The sequence below is a fragment of the Nerophis ophidion genome, linkage group LG13 (assembly GCF_033978795.1).
Source record: "Nerophis ophidion isolate RoL-2023_Sa linkage group LG13, RoL_Noph_v1.0, whole genome shotgun sequence".
NCBI lineage: Eukaryota > Metazoa > Chordata > Actinopteri > Syngnathiformes > Syngnathidae > Nerophis > Nerophis ophidion.
The window spans coordinates 19792211-19815061 of NC_084623.1; the positions used below are offsets into that span (position 1 = coordinate 19792211).

General features: G+C 39.2%; 1 protein-coding gene across 1 annotated transcript in view; it reads right to left on the minus strand.

Annotated features, from left to right (window-relative positions):
* Positions 1-22851, minus strand: part of fn1a (fibronectin 1a) — a 101253-nt gene that overhangs the window by 9076 nt on the left and 69326 nt on the right. Inside the window, exons 31-45 of the mRNA XM_061918493.1 lie at positions 19082-19246; positions 18853-19008; positions 18626-18739; positions 14384-14653; positions 10238-10449; positions 9901-9988; positions 8164-8349; positions 6241-6330; positions 5924-6115; positions 5731-5820; positions 5441-5552; positions 4461-4680; positions 1487-1657; positions 1272-1410; positions 966-1133 (exon numbers count right to left, since the gene is read on the minus strand). Coding sequence (XP_061774477.1) covers positions 966-1133; positions 1272-1410; positions 1487-1657; positions 4461-4680; positions 5441-5552; positions 5731-5820; positions 5924-6115; positions 6241-6330; positions 8164-8349; positions 9901-9988; positions 10238-10449; positions 14384-14653; positions 18626-18739; positions 18853-19008; positions 19082-19246 — 2373 coding nt within the window. The remainder of the gene's footprint in view (positions 1-965; positions 1134-1271; positions 1411-1486; positions 1658-4460; positions 4681-5440; positions 5553-5730; positions 5821-5923; positions 6116-6240; positions 6331-8163; positions 8350-9900; positions 9989-10237; positions 10450-14383; positions 14654-18625; positions 18740-18852; positions 19009-19081; positions 19247-22851) is intronic.

Genomic DNA, 22851 nt, shown 5'->3' on the forward strand with positions numbered 1-22851 from the left:
AAGGTGAAGCATTATTATGGAACAGAGCGGTCAAGCAAACATGGATCCCGACCTCATGACCGGTAGGTTTCGGTGAGAAAATCGTGGTAATAAGTCGGCTCTTACCGTAGTTATGAGCGGAGCTTGCGTCCTCCTGCAGCTGCTGCGGACTATTACCTCCTCCCACCGGAGACACTGGTGGTCACCACACCCGTGGCCACACCCCTCCGACTTTCAGGTACCTTATAATCTCACTAAAACACTAGTAACACAATAAGCAGATAAGGGATTTTCCAGAATTATCCTAGTAAATGTGTCTAATAACATCTGAATCGCTCCCACTCTCCTCGCCTTTTTTTTTCTTACTAGTCCTTCACTCTCACTTTCCTCAGCCACAAATCTTTCATCCTCGCTTGAAAATTAATGGGGAAACTGTCACTTTCTCGGTCCGAATCGCTCTAGCTGCTGGTGGCTATGATTGTAAACAATGTGAGGATGTGAGGAGCTCTATAACCAGTGACGTCACGCGCACATCGTCTGCTACTTCCGGTAAAGACAAGGCTTTTTTATTGGCGACCAAAAGTTGCGAACTTTATCGTCGATGTTCTCTACTAAATCCTTTCAGCAAAAATATGGCAATATCGCGAAATGATCAAGTTTGCTATCCCCGTTTAAATAGGAAAATCTAATTTCAGTAGGCCTTTAATGTTACAGTGGCCAAAAATATTAAATCCAATATCCTCATTAAATAAAATGTCTGCCTTGTTTTTAATGAATATTTAGGCCTACTGTGCTACTTTATTTTAATGCTGGTACTTGGAGAGTCTTGTTTTTTCTGAGGTGGTTGAGAACCCCTGGCCTTGTCAATTCTCCTTTATAAATTCCCTCTTGGTTAAATCACATAGAATTGTTTGCACTGTAATATTCCATGGAGTGCTGTTGGCTGTTAGCAAAGTATGCTGGGATGGGGTTAATAAGCCACTCACTGGATGAATCACACCTAAAATGGCCACTGCCTAGACCCAGGCAGCGGCACCACAGCTTGAATCCTGTCTCAGACATGCGCTCCCACTCTGACCCCACCTCATGGTACGAATGCGTGAATGTGTCATAACACACATCCCTGTTGGTGGAAACGGGGATGTCGCCTGGAACTGAGAAAAAGAAACAAGGGATGTGATCTGCAATATTATTTCACCATTGTATAGTGTTTATACATACATACATACATGAAACAATGTTCTATGTAACTAATAATTAAGCTATTTTTGTATTGGATGTATTGATGGTACCAGCATTGCCGACGGTTACAACTTCTTCCAGGACCTTCTCTTTCGCCCCGCCCCTCATGGCCTCCACTACCACATTATAGGAGGCTCCGGACGTCAGTCCAATGAGAGTGGCGCTGTTAGAGGTGCCAGGAAGACGCATCTATCAAGGAGAAGCGGTGATAATTGATGATTCGTGTGACTATCCTATCAGTGATTGATTAGTGTTGTGTTTATACCTGAAAACCTTTTTCCTCCAGGTGTGTAAGAGGATTACAGGACACCTCATACTCTGAAGTGTGGGGGATGGGTTGCCAAAAAAGGGTTGTGATTGTTTGCGCTTCTTGGGGCAACTCTGTCTCGTTGTCAGGGAAACCAAATGCAAGGCCTGGCAGTGGTGTCTCACTCACCTGTGCAATAAAAGACGCATTGAACACGCTGTTTGGGGTTCAACAAAATGAACTGAATAACAGCATAAAAAGTAGAAGGATGGGACAGAGAATTGTTTATGGTAAATAACCAGCCTGGAGACCTCCCGTGTCATGCCTTTCGTTTGGGGCTTCTGCAAGTTTCTACTAGTCTCCTTCCTTCTATTGTGTTTTTTTTTTTACATAATGGTAATGGCAGTCCTACAAACAAATACAATACTTTTAAAAATATCTGTGTATAAAATTAAATGCAAACTATCATAGAAATGAGTAAAATACTCTAAAATAGGGTTAGAATCTTTGTATAATCTAATTAATACATAAAACATTGCGAATGAGAAAATTAGGAATACAGAAAAAGTGCCTGTTTGTCTATCAATTTGTCGCTTGAACAATAGTTTGAGCTCACAGCAAATAGTGAATGCTCATACATTACACGGTAGAATACAACGTATTAAGAATACTATGCCATTATAGAAATTATTTGGCACAGCTGTGTGCATCTGTAAATGTCATCTAACACCAGCAACATACACTGTTTACCAACTGTCATAATTAAACTCTGTAGCTACATTCTACCCCTTTATTAATAATAACAGTTTAGATTTATACAACACTTTTTTTCTAGTGACTGACACTGAAAACCCATTATACGTTCAATCCACAATCATGCATGGTGGTGAGCTAAATTTGTAGCCACAGCTGCTCTGACAGAAACATGGTTGCCAGCGTGCACGAATGGTCTATCTCAGTGGTCCCCAACCTTTTTGTATCCGCGGACCGGTCAACGCTTAATAATTTGTCCCGCGGCCCCGTGGATGTCCTTTTTTTTTTTTTTTTTCTTTGTCATGAAAAAGGGATGTTTTTGTCATGAAAAAGGGAGGTTTTTGTGGTTGGTACACTAATTTTAAGAGTATACTGTGTTTTTTATGTTGATTTAATTAAAAAAAAAAAAAGTTTTATTTTTTTTAATAAAAATTAATAATGGTCTATCTGGAAACCACTAAACATTAATTCACATTCATACATCAGTGTGGATGGGTGGGTAGAGTGTCTTGCTCAAAGACTAGGGATGTCAAACGAATACAATATTTATCACGATTCATCGCAGTGTTCAGAGTTAACTTGAAATTAATCACCATAATCGCAGATGAATATAACTTTTTGTCGTCAATAAGTGTACTCTAGACAGATAATTTTCAAGTTTTTATTACCATGACTGGACAATTAGTTTGCTTAAATGAATTGTGTTTTAAACACCATGTTTTTTTTTTTTAAAACAGCTCAACACCAAAAGGACATAAACAATGAGAATAAAAAAAATAATACTTGCATGGCCTTGTTGTCTTGCCAGATTTTATATTTTGTAAGACTACAGAATTTGTATTCCGGCTGTAGAAACACTTGCATTTAAAAGAGAGGAGCTACACGTTCATGTTTAAAGTTAAAGTTAAGATTCCCGTTTCACACATTAACACAATCATGGTTTGATTTTCAAAGATGTTTCATAATGTAATCTATGATATTACTACCTGAACAAATGCTTCTGATATTCTGTACATTACATGTTGTACAAGTTACTGGTATTCATATTGCTGCACGACAATGTTTTAACCTTCTCTATTTATTCGTAAAATGTAATATTCGGCCTGCTAAACATTGTGTGATTGCGGACTATCAATCAATTAATGCACTCAACATAATGTACACGCGGACTTGAAGCTCCTCCTCTCTACAAGTGGCACAGCACACCAGGAGGAATTTTTCTCCAATGATGTCGTCTCACGGCGATCAAAGATAAAATGGTCTTGTTTTGTCGGGAGAACGAATTGCTTTGGCTTTGGATCTGAGATTTCCATTATTTCCCCCTTTTATTTGTGCATTTCTGCTCGCTCTTTGTGTGGCTCAACAGTAACTGAACGGCAATACATTTCCGCACACTACAAAATGGACCAATAATCCAAAATGATTTCCGTTAAAGGAACTTATAGTTGACCTGTTCATCAATCAATCAATCAATCTCTCCACTGCCCCCCTCTCCCTTATGGAGGGGGATCGGGGGGAAAAGAGGTCCGGTGGTAATGGACGAAGTACTGGCTGTCCAGAGTCGGTACCCAGGATGGACCGCTCGCCTGTGTATCGGTTGGGGACATCTCTACGCTGCTGATCCGCCTCTGCTTGGGATGGCTTCCTGCTGGCTCCACTATGGATGGGACTCTCGTTACTTTATTGGATCCACTTTGGACTGGACTCTCACCGTTATGTTGGTTCCACTATGGACTGGACTTTCACAATATCATGTTAGACCCGCTCGACATCCATTGCTTTCAGTCTTCCCTAGGGGTGGGGGGTTTGGGGGTGAGTGGTGACCTCAATGGGACTAACGTTGTGGTTTGCGCAGCCCTTTGAGACAGTTGTAATTTAGGGCTATATAAATAAACATTGATTGATTGATTGATTGAATAATGTTATTATTGTGTTAACTTTGAAAGCCCTACCAAAGACGCAAAAACTTGAGTGTCGGGAGCTGAATTCCTAACAGCAACCCTCACGTTTCTGGACTGCCATTTTACAATCTGAGCCACGCTGCTCTTTACATATGCATGACTAAAACTGTGTATTTAACAATTCAAATAATTTTCAATTGATTACAACAATCATACTCACAAACCTATCAATGACTCCAACATAAAAATGATTCGCTAATTTGTCTTTTTGACCCTCTGAGCTTACCCAGGCATGACACGAGAGGCTGCAGCAATACCAGACCCAAAATAACACCAACCTTGACCAAAGGCACCCTGTTTCCATCAGGACCAGCCACAGGAATATAGACCAGAGGTTCTCTGAGTATGGGTCTCTGACCTTCTTTGGGTCCACCATGGGGTCCATGAAGTCCGTTATTAGGACCAAGGCTCTGGTATTCAGTGTAAATGTGCTGCCCCTGCTGTCCCAGCCGGCTCTGGCCACTCGTGCCAGCCAAATGGACCTGGTTGGTGTCAAAGCTAAATGTAGAGGAAAGAAGATGAAGAGACTGATATCCAAATATGTCTTGCTTCATTGCTAAGACTCCACAGATCAAGGCTAATCAACTGGCTGACCACTTGGGAGACAAATATTTTTGAAGCAAATTCCTAAAAAAGTTCTCCTGTTGGACTACTGTACAAACATTGGTAGAACCATGCATTGACATTTTAACCTTGATAGAAAACATAGGACACTGGAGGCCAAACTTGCGATTTACATCAAGGCACACCTTAAGTCCTCTATTTTTTGCAAGTTACACATTTTTTTCATAATGTGATTCATGTACCTATGGTGTGGCTGTCGCTTGTTTATTTCAGATGCAGTCACTAGCAAATTGTTCATTTTTTGTAGTTATACTAGTAGTGTTCTACAAGGTTCCATTGTAGGTCCTCTCTTTTTATTCCTTTGGGATATTCAACTGGTGGCCCGCAGGTTCAGGTCAAAAATACTTAAGAGAGACTCATAATTTCAATGAGTGCTTTCATAGAGATGATCTTTGACTAGCACTTTTGCAGAACGTCCCTAAAAACAGCAGAGCTGGGCTGTAACTCTCACAAAAATAAGTAGACCAAAATCAAATGCCTGTTTCTCCGGGCAATACAAAATAAGACTAATAATGAAGGAAGAAGTCTGACCCCACGGTCCTCAGATCTGCAAAAAGTTGAATATCTGCCAATTCACTTGAGGTTTTTATGAGTAAATGTCTCATATTAATTATTTGGTTCATCAGATTCTTACATCTTGTCATTGAAAGACTCTGGAACATCCAAAATGTCAGTGGTGGGGCGGTGAGGAACAGGAAGAAGCTTTGGCAGCTCGGGCACCAATAGAGGCTGAGTCATAGCTGGTTCTAAATGGACACAATACAAAGGATTTCATTGCTCAAGACCAGCAGGGGGAAGCAAATCTCCAAAAGCCTCAGCACTCAGAGGCCTCATTTAGTCAGACTAACTATTTTGTTCCTGAGCATATTTTAACATGAGATGTGAAAGAATAACGTAGACACAGATGACTTCAGCAGTACTTACGGGTCCTGGCTTTGCCCATGAGAGGTATACTTCTGAAATTATTTTGCAGGGCAACGATCTTAATGACATATTCTTTTCCTGGTTTCAGACCTGCGAGAAAACAATAAATACAACATTAGTTCTGCATTTTATTATATTTCCATCTATTACTGTACATTTGTCAGAGTGAAGTAAATCCCTTCCCGCCACATACTATTGATCATGGCGTAGCTCTGTCCTGCATGAGGCCTTGGGATAACTTCTTGAGGCAAACCCCCAGCCTCCTCATAGGTCACATAATAGCCAGTTACCCCCGGACTACGGGAACGCTCCCATGTAAAAGTAATGCTGGTGGGCTTCAAGGAAGTAAACTGGATATTGGTGGGTGGGCTGACCACTGGTTTTGCTGAAAAAGACAGGCAAGTACATTAAAAACTCAGAAACCACATTCACATGAAAGGATCGGTCACATTTTGGTTCAAGTAAAACACTATTCTTATATGGAGTAATAAAACAACGGCCAATGCTTACTTGTGGAGGCTGAGAGGGTAAAAGGTACGCTACGGCCATTTCCTTTCAGTTTATAGATGTTGATCTTATAATTGGTACCAGGCTCCAGCCCTGTAGAGGCAAAGGCATGTGAGGAACCTATTTGTTAATTTGTATGATAGTGCTTTGCAGCAGAGGTGAGGTTTGCGCTACACTCAAAGGACACACAATTTCTTAATTGCACAGTCTATTAAGTTCCAGTGAGGGTAAATAAGAGCACTTTAAAAAAAATCTACCCTTGCAAAGATAGTAAGGAGCAATTTTGAAAAACATCTTGAAAAAGGTATTAATTTAAAAATGTACAAACCCCGTTTCCATATGAGTTGGGAAATTGTTTTAGATGTAAATATAAACGGAATACAATGATTTGCAAAACCTTTTCAACCCATATTCAATTGAATGCACTACAAAGACAAGATATTTGATGTTCAAAGTCATAAACTTGATTTTTTTTTTTTGCAAATAATAACTAACTTAGAATGTCACGGCTGCAACAAGTGCCAAAGTAGTTGGGAAAGGGCATGTTCACCACCGTGTTACATCACCGTTTCTTTTAACAACACTCAATAAACCTTTGGGAACTGAGGAGACACATTTTTGAAGCTTTTCAGGTGGAATTCTTTCCCATTCTTGTTTTATGTACAGCTTAAGTTGTTCAACAGTCCGGGGTCTCTGTTGTGGTATTTTAGGCTTCATAATGCGCCACAAATTTTTAAGGGGAGACAGGTCTGGACTACAGGCAAGCCAGTCCAGTAGCCGCACTCTTTTACTATGAAGCCACGGCTTCATAGTGACTTGGCATTGTCTTGCTGAAATAAGCAGGGGCGTCAGTGATAACGTTGCTTGGATGGCAACATATGTTGTTCCAAACCTGTATGTACATTTCAGCAAAAATGGTGCCTTCACAGATGTGTAAGTTACCCATGCCTTGGGCACTAATACACCCCCATACCGTCACAGATGCTGGCTTTTCAACTTTGCACCGAGAACAGTCCTGATGGTTCTTTTCCTCTTTGGTCCGGAGGACACGAGGTTCACCGTTTCCAAAAAACTATTTGAAATGTGGATTCGTCAGACCACAGAACACTTTTCCACTTTGCAGCAGTCCATCTTTGATGAGCTCGGGCCCAGCAAAGCCGGCGGCGTTTCTGGGTGTCGTTGATAAATGGCTTTGGCTTTGCAAAGTAAAGTTTTAAGTTGCACTTACAGATGTAGCGACAAACTGTAGTAACTGATAGTGGTTTTCTGAAATGTTCCTGAGCCCATGTGGTGATATCCTTTACACACGGATGTCGCTTTTTGTTGCGGTGCCGCCTGAGGGAACGAAGGTCTTTTATATCATCGCTTACGTGCAGTGATTTCTCCTGATGCTCTGAACCTTTTGATGGTATTACGGACCGTAGATGGTGACATTCCTAAATACCTTGCAATTGCCCGTTGAGAAATGTTGTTCTTAAACTGTTTGACAATTTGCTCATGCATTTGTTCACAAAGTGGTGACCATTTCCCAATCCTTGTTTCTGAATGACTCAGCATTTCACAGAAGCTGCTTTTATACCCAATTATGGCACCCACCTGTTCCCAATTAGCCTGCACACCTGTGGGATGTTCCAAACAAGTGTTTGATAAGAATTCCTCAACTTTATCAGTATTTGTTGCCACCTTTCCCAACTTCTTTGTCACTTGTTGCTGGCATCACATTCTAAAGTTAATGATTATTTGCAAAAAAAAAAAATGTTTATCAGTTTGAACATCAAATATGTTGTCTTTGTAGCATATTCAACTGAATATGGGTTGAAAATGATATGCAAATCATTGTATTCCGTTTATATTGACATCTAACACAATTTCCCAACTCATATGGAAACAGGGTTTGTATATTTTTTGTGCCTACTATTTGCATACCTGAGATAGTATATGAGCGCAAGTCAGAGCCAATTATCCTTTGGATCGGTGTGTAGCTTGTAGAGGAAGTGGGTGTGGCTTCAACAAGGAAACCTGACAATTTCTCCCCTATTTTGGTGCGCCACGTCAAAGTAATGGAGGAATCGTTGACATCTGAGATCTGGACGCGGCGAGGGGGGCTGATATCTTGGATACAAAGGAAAAAAAAGAGGTCAACAAAAATTATGAGGGAGAGAGCTTGTTCTGGCACAAATGAACACAAGTATTTTGTTCATACACACGGTAACCCCCCGATAAGGAAATATTTTTCAGCGTATACAAGTCAGCTTTGTGCATGAAATTAGGACTGTCCCAATCTGATATTGATATTGTATATCGGTCTCATACCAGCAAAGAAACAAGTATCGTATTATATTGGCTTGCATCTAAGAATATCTGATATAATCTCCAGGCGGGAACATGCTCAATTTGTATCATGCAGTATAATGCATCAAACTTTCGAAAAGCACTACAAAATGTACTCATTGCAGTAAATCCTTTTGACTTCTTCCTTGTGTAGGTTATAGTGTTTGATCAATTTGAATGTATTATTATTTATTGAGTTTATTAAATGTTATTCATTTCAGGCAAATTTAAGTACATTAAATATGTTTTGTAAAGAATTAAAAAATGCTAATAAAGGTATCATTTTTGAAATTTTATCTACATCTTTCATTTTGTGTTTTTGGGATTGTAATTAAGAATATAATGTTATGCAGAGGTGTACTTATAACAATTTCATAGACAAATTATACTATTTATAGTTGCAGCGGAGAGTGGGTGCGGCACAAAATGTTTTCTTCTTCCTAGGGGGGCACAATAGAAATTAATTGGGAAGCACTGCCTTAATTGAACAATATTGGGGCCTAAGAGAGGATATTTGTCAATAAAAACAATTATCAAATAATTACAGTTGCATATTACTTAGTCTCAAAGTCAAAAGCTATTCAAAAGCATTCAGTAACAAACATCTCACAACTTCCCGTGGCATGATCTTAATTTAATGAATTATTTATTGTGAGTACAAAACACAAATTAACACTCCACTTCATTCATCCTTCATATGGTTAGTGTTTTCATACCTACCATTGTTCTGAGTAATTTCACTTGATCAAACGTTTTCTAACATTCCACACTACAAAATAATACAATTATGTACTTTTATGTCTTAAGTTTCATGCCTGTTATTGTTGTCTGTTTGACTGAATTCACTTGATCAAATCTTTTGTAATAGTCCACACTGTATGTACTATGATTCCTGCTTATATTGTATCGGGTTAATATTGGTATCAGCCAACACTCAAGGCTCCAATATCGGTATCATATTTTAGTTGAAAAGGTGAAAATCGAGATAACCCTGCATGCAATACTGAAACAATAGTCTTCCCAAACATGTCTTGGTCAAGAAAGGAAAATACATTTTGCATGGAGGCCTACTTCTCCAACAAATCATACACTGAAGAGCAAGCACATTCTTAAGTTTCAGTGTCGTCATGCTCCATTAAAAGTTCAGAGAGTATGGGACTGTGCAAAATCGTAATTCTGAAGTTTGAGATATTTACAATTTGCACGTCTGCAAGTTTGCCTCCAACGACGCTGACCCCATTTTGAACATACAAACTTTGTATTTTGGAAAGAACATGACTTTTATGCAAAGCGACCCAGATAACTGAAATTTTGAAGAAAAAAAAAACTCACTCTCTAGGGTTGTAACCTCCCCTTGGATAGGCCTGCTGGTCAGAGAGTTTTTCAGTGCATAAACATGTACATCATAAGTAGTTGCAACCTAGAAATAAAAACAAACAATAGGGTCAAGCATGACAGTCATGAATAATCACAGTACAATACTGCCATATATTCCATGTAAAGAATCACCATTATTTAACCGTAAAATCAAGTCTACGTTTCTATTAAAAAACCTAAAACGTGAATAATTCAAATAACATTACGTAAAGAAAGACGTTTATCTTGCAATTATTCTCCATTCAAACATTAAACCTATCTATTGAGTCCTCTTTAACAGATAGACATTCACCATAAGGCCAGTAATATGAGCTTGTGTTGCATCTGGAGCCAGATTCATCTCTTTGGTGGGTCCGCTCTTGCTTTTCGGGTTCACCACAACGCGGTAGCCTGTGAGGCCTGTTTGACCAGGTAGTCGGTTTTCTTGACCCAGCACAGTCCAGTGCATGTTGAAGGAGGTGGGGCTAACCTGGGAGAACTGTAGGTTGGTGGGCGGTGAGATCCCTGTGTTGAAAAAGTGTTAAAAAAGGTGTCATGGACACAATGGAGAGTGATAAGGCAGTTGGCGCTTGATTTACTAAAAGTCCAATACCACACGCTAACGGCGTGTGTAAACAATAAAATTGCATGTACTTTTAGTGGGTGTGTTGCGTGTGATCAACTATCATTGCACGTACAACTTGGAAATGGAGCAGACCGCCTTATTTAAATGAGGATTTTGCGTGTACTGTACAGGGCATCACCACGGAGACACTCGATCATTTACTGTACATTCATGTTTTCATCCTACCTGTGGCGTGTGCTATGTTTTTAACCTTGCACAAGAGACATCTATCGGCATTTTAGACACAATCCAAAGTACAAATACAATGGAACCCACTTTTTTTTTCAGTGCTGAAGGCGCGCTCGATGGGAGCGAGGCTGCACTTACTGTGCTCAAAATGCAAACAATTTTTACCCAAATAAGTTTCTTTTCATATAGGAGATATGTTACGATGATATATTCGATGTGAAAAAACGCCATTAAAAGCACTAAAGGACACCAAAACACATCAAATTAATTAGTTTTAAATCAGCCCCTTAAGTCAGTCGGCATGCAGTACAAAATATAAAAGGATGTTGCTGATTAAACAACATGTCTAATATTTTGTATTTCTTATTTTTATTAATTTCGGACAATCCAAGTATGTATGACAGATGATTCCCGTCTATCTAGCGGAATAGCTCGGTTGGTAGAGTGGCCGTGACAGCAACTTGAGGGTTGACGGTTCGATTCCCACTTCCGCCATCCTAGTCACTGCCGTTGTGTCCTTGGGCAAGACACTTTACCCACCTGCTCCCAGTGCCACCAACACTGGTTTAAATGTAACTTAGATATTGGGTTTCACTATGTAAAGCGCTTTGAGTCACTAGAGAAAAGCGCTATATAAATATATATCACTTCATCTATCGTCTATCTTTGCAGTGGCAGCACTGATCCTGAAGTTGTTTGTTTAACTGTCAGTTTGCACGTGCTTTTCAGACGTGCTAACTACAGAAGTCCATTTAGGAGTCGCAATCCCTTGCTAATTTAGTAAATCAGGCTTTGTGTGCTAAATAATTATACTTGCATTTTTCTCCTGCAAGTACTGTAGCCGTTCTGACGATCAATATGTTTTGCATTTTAAAGAAGACAGAGACGCAAAATGGATTGCACGTCTTATTCCGCTCACAACAAAATCAACTGCACATCTTTTCGTAGATCAGCTTTGCGAGTGCTATCAAGTTTGCATGTGTTTTAAAAACCTTTAAACCTTAGTAAATCGAGCCCGTAGTGCTTCATTTTCACATGAAAATGGTGGCAGGGCGGGAAAGCTCCATCAAAAACATGAGTCAACAACAATCTGAGTATACTCACACGCGACATTCGTACCATACTGGACTTGACCACCATTCCCCCTTCCTTTATGCCTGTCTGTGTTTACTCTTTTTACCTTCAGGTTACTGTAAATATCCTGTATTTTAACCCACACATTGCTCAAAGCGACTGACAAGAGTTGCGTGATCTACTGTGTCCAATGCAGCAGTTAGATGTAAAGAAATTAAAATGTCAGATTCAGTTGATCTTAAAAGATCATTAAAAACCCTTGAAAGTGCAGATTTTATTGTATGAAAGGCTTTAAAACAATTTTTACTGATATGATAAGGTATAATAGGAGGATAGGATAGAATGTTATTGTGATTGCACTTGAAAAGTGCAGCACAATTATATGTGCAGCACAGACCTGTTCAAGACAGAACAAGAACGCTGATGGGTCACCACTACATGATAGCTTTCAAGTCAAAATAAGAATGATATTGTAAATGCACAACTTTACCTATATTGTTAAAAATAAAATAAAGCATTGAAATGGGTTTAAAATATAAAGATATGACAGATACATTCATTATTGACTGTGTGAATCATTTGCAGACTTTTTTGACTTATTTGGATGTGTTGTGATTATTAAGTTTGCAAAAAGTTGCTGCAAACTTTTATTAATTGCAAGAGGACAGATCACATCAATTAAATTATACGTTCTATTCGGATGGCAGGTTGTGTGTGGGGTTAGTGAGTCCAAACTAACGTCTATAAAATGCACACAAAGAACCGTTTGCACCTTCTCTTGTGACTGGCGGGGGGTCAGCGCCATAAAGCTGAGCGGGTCCCTGGGTAAATGGGGCGCGGACAACAAACAGGACAGACTAAGTTCAAAAGCCCAGTAAGGCAATTAGTCTAGGAGAAGGATCTCTGATATAAAATACCCCTTCCAACCCGCACCAAGCCAGCGTGGAAGGTGTAGGCTAATAACCAGCATGAAAAGTACGCTAAATGGCAGAAACATGCTAAAGCTTTCGTCCAGCAGTGGACTGACAACGGCTGATGATGTTGTCTCTCGCTCAAAGACAGCTGGGATAGGCCGCAGCTTACCCATGACCCTAATGAGGATAAGTGAGCGGTATAGATGTCATGACCTGTTGACAAGGTCATGTCTTGTTTTAGTTTAGTTATAGTTCTCCTGTGTTTAGTGTGTAATTCTGTTTTCAGAGTTCTTTTCCTCCCTTGTTTATCTTCTTGTTGCGAGGAGCACTGAGTGGACACACCTGCTTCTGTGTGTTGATTGGGACACAGACCTGTGGCCAATTCCCCTCAAGCACCTTCGTTATTCCGGTCCCGCTGTTCAGTTGGTGCAGGGCAATTACTGGCCAAAAGCAACTGTTTATGTTTCATGTTAGCTGTATGCAACTGTCTTTGTGTGTATAAGGATTAAAATTAATTTTACCTGCACATTGCCTCCTACGTCAGCATATTGGGATCACGAAAACACCACCATCATACCAAGACGTGACGATATAAAATGGATGGATGATTCTATTGTGTTGTGTTACTGCACTTAACCTAAATATAAGGATTATTCTCACACTTGTTTGACATCATTAGTCTTCATGAAAAGAGCACACCTATTTATTTTGCACGCAAATACTGTCATGGGTAAGCGAGCATGCAGTGGGTTTCGTTTCAAAAATAATTTTAAGTTGTGTTAATTTGTCAATTATCATTGGATAATTAATTGTTGGAGGGATGCTTATCTGCTTAAAGTGCCCTCGAGAAAGGTAAAGAAGCTCTTCCAGCTCAGCTATACGGTAGCTACATCTGTCCTTACATGTCTCTATGTGTGTGGTCTGCTTCTGTGTGGTGTGGAATGCGATATATATAGCAAAGTGTAAAATGAATTTCCCCTTGATGGATTTTAAACAGTATGATGATAAAACATAAAACAAGCCAAAAAAGAGCAGGGTTTCACCTTTTCACAAAATAGTAAAATTATGCATCCATCCATCCAACTTCTTCAGGGGAAGCCCAGACTTCCCTCTCCTCAGCCACTTCGTCTAGCTCTTCCCGGGGGATCCTGAGGCGTTCCCAGGCCAGCCGGGAGACATAGTCTTCCCAACGTGTCCTGGGTCTTCCCCGTGGCCTCCTACCGGTTGGGCGTGCCCTAAACCCCTCCCTCGGGAAGCGTTCGGGTCTCATCCTGACCAGATGCCCGAACCACCTCATCTGGCTCCTCTCGATGTGGAGGAGCAGCTGATGACAGAGCTTCTCACCCTATCTCTAAGGGAGAGGACCGCCACACGGCGGAGGAAACTCATTTCGGCCGCTTGTACCCGTGATCTTATCCTTTCGGTCATGACCCAAAGCTTATGACCATAGGTGAGGATGGGAACGTATATCGACCGGTAAATTGAGAGCTTTGCCTTCCGGCTCAGCTCCTTCTATACCACAACGGATCGGTACAACGTCCGCATTACTGAAGACGCCGCACCGATCCGCCTGTAAAATTATCTTAATATATATTTAACCTAAAAACAGACATTTTGTGGATTCTGACTTTCCAAATAGATATCAAAAGACTCAAACCTGTAGCTTGCGTGCCAACCAGTGGTGTGCTGACTGTGTCGTCATGCAGGGCAATGACTTTCACGGTGTATTCAGTGCCAGGCTGCAGGCCATAGATAACGGCGGACTCAGCATCTCCTCGAGGAGCAGGTCGCAGTTCTCTTTCACCCTCCTCAGAGCTGGAATACAGGACTCGGTAAGAAGTAACAGTTCCATCAGGACTGTCCCAGGCGATCTTTAGCGAGGTGGAGTCGATGTCCGAGAAGGTCAAATCTTTGGGACGGTCGACATCTAAGAATAAGGACAATGTTCAAATACAAAAGATACATACCCCCAAATCATTAAATAATAAAATGACAGCAAAATGTGTTTTTTTAATAAAGGGCTTTTCAATTCCAAATCCGACCTGGAATTGACATCATACTCGCCCCCGAGTTCAGTTCAAAACTTGTGAGAAAATGTTTTTTGCAGCAAATTCCTAAAAACATTTTGATTGGTCCTGTTGTATATAGGAACTTGGACCACTGTAAACACATTGGAAGATCTTTGCATTGACATTTTAACCTTCTGGTGTCCAAACTTGCGATTTAAACAACTCAGGCATTCCTCAAAGCACCTCTTTAAGTCCTCTCATTTTTGGCAGTTAAACATTTGGAACTAAAGTGTTGCTTGTTTACTTCAGATGCAGTGAGTAGTCATTTGTTTAACCTATTTAGTTACACTAGTGGTGTTCCTCAAGGTTGTATTTTAGGTCCTCACATTTTCATCATTTGGGCTATTTAGCTGGTGGCCCGCGAGTACAGTTTAAAAAACTTGTGAGGCTCACATTTTTGCAAAAAATGTCTAAAAAACAGCAGAGCGCTTCGGTAGCAATGACAAAATCAATACATCATAATCAAATGTCTACTGTAGACAAAGCTAGTTCTCCGGAATATGTAGAAAATAGGACTAAAAGTGAAAGGAAAAGTCCTAGCTTTCTATAAATATGGCACCTAAAACTATTTAGTTGAATGTTCAGTTCAGTTGAGTTTCAGTTTATTTTGAACAAACATACGATACAATATAGTGCATCACAAATTTCAAGTTGATTCATTACAGCACGTCCGATTTTGGAGTAGTAAGAAGCTGAGCTTATTTAATCCTACCCCTTTTAATACCATATTAATTTTGTCCAATTTCCTTGTTCTCTGTAACAGAACATTGAATAAATAATAAATAAATAATATACCATAGTAAGTAAACAAGTATTAAATACATAAATAATAGTTATCTCAAAAAAAAGAACAAAGAAAATGGTTCAAGATGTTCATCATAATTATTGTTCTGTGTACTTTGTGAACACTTCTCTCATTCTCCTAAACATTTGAATCTATTGGTGCTCTGTTTGATTTATTTGGTTAATCCATTCCATAATTTAATTCCACATATGGATATACTAAAGGTTTTAAGTGTTGTACGAGCATATACATATTTTAAATTAGATGTTCCTCTAAGGCAGGGGTAGGGAACCTATGGCCAGATGTGGCTCTTTTGATGACTGCATCTGGCTCTCGGATAAATCTGAGCTGGGATTGCTTAACACGATAAATAATGAATAATTCCACTTGTAATCACAGTGTTAAAAATAATGTTCAAAATATAAAACATTCTCATGCATTTTTAATCCATCCATCCTTTTTCTACCGCACCTGTTCAAGAAGTTGCGTTAATGGTAAGAAGTTATTTATTCATTATTGGTTAGTGCGGGGCTTGCCCTCCTGGGGGTTCTTCAGACCACCAAGCACCAACATGAGAGCTTGTTTCAGGGTTACAATATTGTTTTATTTTTCAATAAGTCCCTCATTTGCTTTCCAGCAATTTTATCATCTCTTTCGTTTTTGCTCGCGCTCTGGCTCCAGCCCCAACCCCGTCTCTCCTCCTGGCTGCTGCTTATAAATAAATAAATAAATGGGTTGTACTTGTATAGCGCTTTTCTACCTTCAATGTACTCAAAACGCTTCGAAGCTACTTCCACATTTACCCATTCGCACACTGATGGAGGGAGCTTATAACAGAGTGACAGGCAGAGGTGGGTAGTAACGCGCTACATTTACTCCGTTACATTTACTTGAGTAACTTTTGGGATAAATTGTACTTTTACGAGTAGTTTTTATGCAACATACTTTTACTTTTACTTGAGTATATTTATAGAGAAGAAACGCTACTTTTACTCCGTTCCATTTATCTACATTCAGCTCGCTACTCGCGACTTTTTTTTATCGATCTATTAATGTTTGTTTTGGTTAATGACAGCTTCAAAGTAGAATCTACGCATGCCTGCGTTTCACCAATCACATGCAGTCACTGGTGACGTTGGACCAATCAAACAGAGCCAGGCGGTCACATGACCCGATTTATACAAGTTGAAAAACGTATTGGGGTGTTACCATTTAGTGGTCAATTGTGCAGAATATGTACTGTACCGTGCAATCTAATAATAAAAGTTTCAATCAATCAATTAAAAGTGTAAAGGAAAAAAGGTACTTTTTATTTCAACCGTACTTCCCGTCAAAAGCCTAAAGACTGATCGCACAGTTCCTGTCTTCACAATAAAAGCGCCGCTCCATCGCGCCTGCGCCTGCGCTAACAAAATAAGAGTCTCCGAAAGCCAGCACAAACAATCTAGCAAACTACGGAGTTTGCCGCCAATGTATTTCTTGTAAAGTGTTTAAAAACGAATATGGAAGCTGGGCAGATAAGATGCCCAAAACCAACTACTTTCATGTGGTATTAGACAGAAAAGAGGAACTCTTTTCTCCTCCATTTGAAAACGTGGACGTCTGAGTCCAATCATTGCAAGTCATCAGAATCAGGTAATACACCAATTTATATTCTTGTCTTCATGAAAGATAGGAATCTATAAGTTAAACATGCTTGTATATTCATTAAAACACCTTCAACATGTGAACAAAAACAGAAAATTAAATAAATATAAATGATATACTGTATATATAAGTGTATGTATATAAATATATGTATATATATATATATATATATATATATATATATATATATATATATATATATATATATATATATATGATTTGTGTGTGTATGTATGATGTGTGTGTGTATAAATGATATGTGTGTGTGTATGTATGATGTGTGTGTGTATAAATGATATGTGTGTGTGTATGTATATGAGGTAGATCACCTCGACTTGGTCATTTACTAAGTAATTGATAAACGTTGAAAAACTTATTGGGGTGTTACCATTTAGTGGTCAATTGTACGGAATATGTACTGTACTGTATAATCTACTAATACAAGTTTTAATCAATCAATCAACTCATTGAATGCCTACTGAGGCTATGGTGCTGTTATGTTATTGTGGCTCAATGTGCCATTTTTTTTATTTTATTTTAATGTAGTATTATTTAATATATATTATTGTTTTAGTTGCTTAAGAGATATTCCTGGCTCTGAATTTGCTCATTGCTATTTTTATGTTTTTGTGCATTATTTGTTGCCGTAATCGGGTTACTCATCAGTTACTCAGTACTTGAGTAGTTTTTTCACAACATACTTTTTACTTTTACTCAAGTAAATATTTGGGTGACTACTCCTTACTTTTACTTGAGTAATAAATCTCGAAAGTAACAGTACTCTTACTTGAGTACAATTTCTGGCTACTCTACCCACCTCTGGTGACAGGTGATTAGATTACAAGGCCCAGGTGGGCCATCTTCACACCTGTCGCTGATTTAGAGGCCAGTCCTGGCACACCCCAGTTCACTGCAGGCCCACAGACCACACCCGCTCCACAGTTAGCTTCAGAATAACAATGTTATTACAAAGAAAAGAGACCTATTATACTCTAGAAATGTTGGTCTTACTTAATAATGCACGCGTTTATTTGTGTTCAGTGTTAAAAAAATATTATATGGCTCTTACGGAAATACATTTTTAAATATTTGGCTTTTTGGCTCTCTCAGCCAAAAAGGTTCCCGACCCCTGCTCTAAGGTTATATTTTTCCTCTTTTGTTGAGAAGAATCGTTGTACATTCTTGGGTAGCAGGTTATAGTTTGCTTTGTACATAATTTTAGCTGTTTGCAAATGCGAATGTCCCATACATCCCAATATTTTTTATGGCTTGTCCCTTCCGGGGTTGCGTTGGGGGACTGGACTCGGCTGAAAGGCAGGGACACTCCGGACAAGTCGCTACTTAATCGCAGCGCCAACATAGACAAACATTTTGTAACCAAATAAGAAGAAAACCTTACTTGTTACAGCATTCAGCACCAGTGGGGAACTCTCTCCATCTTGTCCCACAGCATACACACTAAAAGTGTATTCAGCTGTTGGCATCAGACCCGAGAAAGTCATCTCTGTTTGGTCTAGAAATACAAAAATGGGAAAAAAGATTCATAACTCATTTTAGTCAACTGAGATGAAAGGAATATGAAGAATTATTCAGAGCTAGTCAAGCTCACCAAAACCAAAAAGTTACCTGGCGCCACCACCTCAGTGAAAGATGAACCCTGTCCATTTCTGGGGACCCCAGTCACCCTGTATCCCTTGATAGGGCCCTGAGCTGGGCTCCACCTTACTGTGACACTGTTGTCATTAACATCCATCACTTCCATGTCAGAGGGAGAGTCTATGCCTGAAACCATTGATAAAAGTAGGATGGCGTTAATTTGGACATTGTGAAAAGTAAGAGATCGACGCTAGTGTACCTGTCTTATGTGTGACATAGATTGGAATGCTTGATGCGGGGCTATCTCCTCTGCCAGTTACAGCATAGACAGTGACGGTGTAGTCGGTACCAGGCTGCAGGTTTGTAATTGTAGCAGTGGACTGAGAACCAGGTACAGTGAACTCCTTCGGATTACTGTGGCCTCCTGAATAACAAGGCATTGACACAATAACATTTACTGGAAAGAAACAAGACATAGAGCTGCACAGTTTTGGCCAACAATAAAATCCAGATGTGTTACTCTGACAACTCGATTTTCCATTAGAATTTAGATTTTTTGGTAAAAACTACAGAAGACAAAAAGCTGGGTTCCACAAATGACCCCCCAGGCCACACATTAAATACCGCTGGTTTACTTATTTCACTAGGGGGGTAAAGATGGAGGAGTGTCTCAAAGCTGTGTCTTCAAGTTCCTAGCTCTTATGGAATTTATAAAGGTCGGCTTGCTTCTGCAGGTGTGTTGGTACTTGTAGAGCAGTGGTTCTCAAATGGGGGTACGCGTACCCCTGGGGGTACTTGAAGGTATGCCAAGGGGTTTGTGAGATTTTTTTTTAAATATTCTTAAAATAGCAATAATTCAAAAATCCTTTATAAATATATTTATTGAATAATACTTTAACAAAATATGAATGTAAGTTCAAAAACTGTGAAAAAAAACAACAACAACAATGCAATATTCAGTGTTGACAGCTAGACTTTTTGTGGACATGTTCCATAGATATTTATGTTAAATGATGTTCCTTATTTTGTGAAGACATTTTTAGAATTAAGTTCATGAATCCAGATTGATCTCTATCACAATCCCCAAAGAGGGCACTTTAAGTTGATGATTACTTCTATGTGTAGAAAAATGTATTTATAATTGAATCACTTGATTATTTTTCAACAATTTTTTTGTTATTTTTATATATTTTTTTCCAAACAGTTCAAGAAAGACCACTACAATTGATCCCCCAGGGACCAATAAAGTACTTTCTATTCTATTCTATACAAATGAGCAATATTTTGCACTGTTATACAATTTAATCAATCGTATTTTAATTCTTTATCTCTTTTTTTTCCAACCAAAAATGCTTTGCTCTTAGGGGGTACTTGAATTAAAAAAATGTTCACAGGGGGTACAAGACTGAAAAAAGGTTGAGAACCACTGTTGTAGAGTAACTACATTACCCTGAAGTATTAGCGGCAAAGCAGGACCGGAAATATAGACTGCACAGGAAAAAATGCCCCTCTTAAAAAGAGTAAAAAAATGTATAAAAGTTATATTTGCTTGTAATGAGCAAAAAAAAAAACTGCCAATGTAAGTTGGTAAGATTTTTGGAAATAACACATTATATTTAAGCTTTAAAAACTTAAATGCCATCTTAATATTAGCAATTAAAACCTATTATTAGCTATACTTACTAGTATTGTGAAGTTCTGTGTCTTATAACAACTTGCAATGCTCAAAATTAGTATTGTTTTCCCCTGAAAATGTATTGCTTGAAAATAAGTTCTTGTGTCTCACTGAAAAAAAAACTATTCAGGGGATTGTGACTTGTATTACGTGTGTTAAGATATTTTGACAATAAATTACAAATGTATTACTTGGTGAGATTGGGAGTGTTTCCAGTGTATTCGACATACAAGCAGGGAACAAGTATGAGTATCCTTCAAAGATGAAAATAAGTTCCTGTGTTGAAGCAGGGAACAAGTATGACTATCCTTCAAAGATGAAAATAAGTTCCTGTGTTGTTTAAAGCTGTTGTTCCTGCATTACTGAAACAATGCAACAAAAATAACCAGTCACATGAGCACCCTTAGAGAAAAAAGACGAAAACTGGCGTTAAAAAAAGGAAAATCGGCATTAAGTGCTGCCACGCAAGCCCCGGAAGAAGATTTTGAAAATCAAGACTAATTTACCTGCAATTGGGGGTATTTCTATACTATATTTTACCAACTTCTTTTGGCTGTCTTTCTATTCCATGTAATGTACCACATATTTTTTTTTAGTAGATACATTACTGACATTACTATAATTGAAAATGTTTTGTAACATTCTAAAACATGCATGCAAAAAACTCTGAAAGAATTTCCCTTTCAGAAACACTATCCTGCAGCCACGCCCCCTCAGGTAATGTACTTCCGGTGTTGTGACCTCTGTTAACATTTGTCACGTCAAAAATATACGTGTGTGGATATTTTATTTTTTACACTAAGGCAAATGAAATTCCTTTATTTTTAGAGCAGTGGTTCTGAAACGTTTTTCACCAAGTACCATCTCAGAATAAACTTGGCTCTCTTAGTACCACCATAATGACCAACATTAAAATACAGTTGCGCAGTAGGCCCAAGTATTCATTACAAACAAGGCAGAGGTTTCATTTAACAAGTATTTTTAGTATTTTTGATCACTGTAACATTACACACAATTGGAACAGTAACAGTGTTTTTGAATATAAGACAATAAAACACTGTACTTTAATCAAGTGATTCTTTGACGTACCACTTGATGGAGCTCGCGTATCACTAGTTGTACACGCACCACAGTTTTAGAGGATTAATAAAGTCTATCTATGTATCTATCTTTCGCCACACTTCCAATCTACTGTAATTCCCTCGGCCCGGGTGCATTCCAATGCGCACTCGTCTGTGCACTCTGCTGATTGCACCTCCAAGAGCGCACCTGCGCGCACCACCCCTGCAGAAGCTGCGCCGGTGCGCAGCTGCAATCAATCAGCACTCATCACTCATTAAGCCAGTGCAGACCTGCGTTCTGGGCCAGAACGTAGCTACCTGTTCAGTACAGTAAGCCTAATCCTTAAAGCTCTATGCGCACTCTTTTGCTCTTTGTGTCCCCCCCCCCCGTCGTGTTCATTGTTTTGTGTCCTTCTTGTCTTCCTCCCTGCAGCCTGCCTTCGTTTCCACGTTACGAGCTGTTTTTCTTGTCTTCCCGCGTTGCCTCTGCTTCCCTGGCTTCCTATTGGATCTCGACCTCCCGCCTGGAAACGTACTCTGACGCATCACTATCGCCCCCGACTACCTGCATGTCTCCCGGAACTTCGAGCCTGCTTTTTCCCCTCCGGGACTTCCGCCTCTCACTCAACACTCCGGTAACACACAACACTTAACACACACACATAGTCGCACACATACACATCATTTTTGCTTAGTCACACTCCTTACTTTTTTAAATCTATATATTAATAAATAATAGAGCTAAAACAACGTCCCTCCTGTCTGTGTCTTCTCCTTCCCTCCTGTACCCATAACAATAATTTGTTTATGAGCGAGGGCAAACCCTGAAGTTAATTTGTGGCACCCTATGGAGCCCGCTGTTGCAGGAAGGAGGAGCCTAGCTTGGAGGTGCAAGAGGGAAATATAAATTCAACAATTAGCCAAAAAATCTAATTAATCGGCTTACAGTTTAAAATCAACTAAAATGGATGGATAATTCTGCAACCCTAAATTGAGATAATGGACATTTATCATGACATAGTAGAATTACCATGTAAATTAGAGTATAGTTTGAGTGTGATAATTTATATGATCTTTAGGTAAGAAACACATACAATGCACAACAATTTGAGCTACCTGTCTCTCCATGAGTGATCCTGTAATGGCGCGTACCACTTGTGGTACACACACCACAGTTTTAGAGTCCCTGTTTTGGAGGAATAATAAAGTCTATCTATTTGTCTCTTTCGCCACACTTCCAGTATGATTTGTTTATGAGCGAGGGAAAACTATGAAGTGGCAAATTCGCATTTA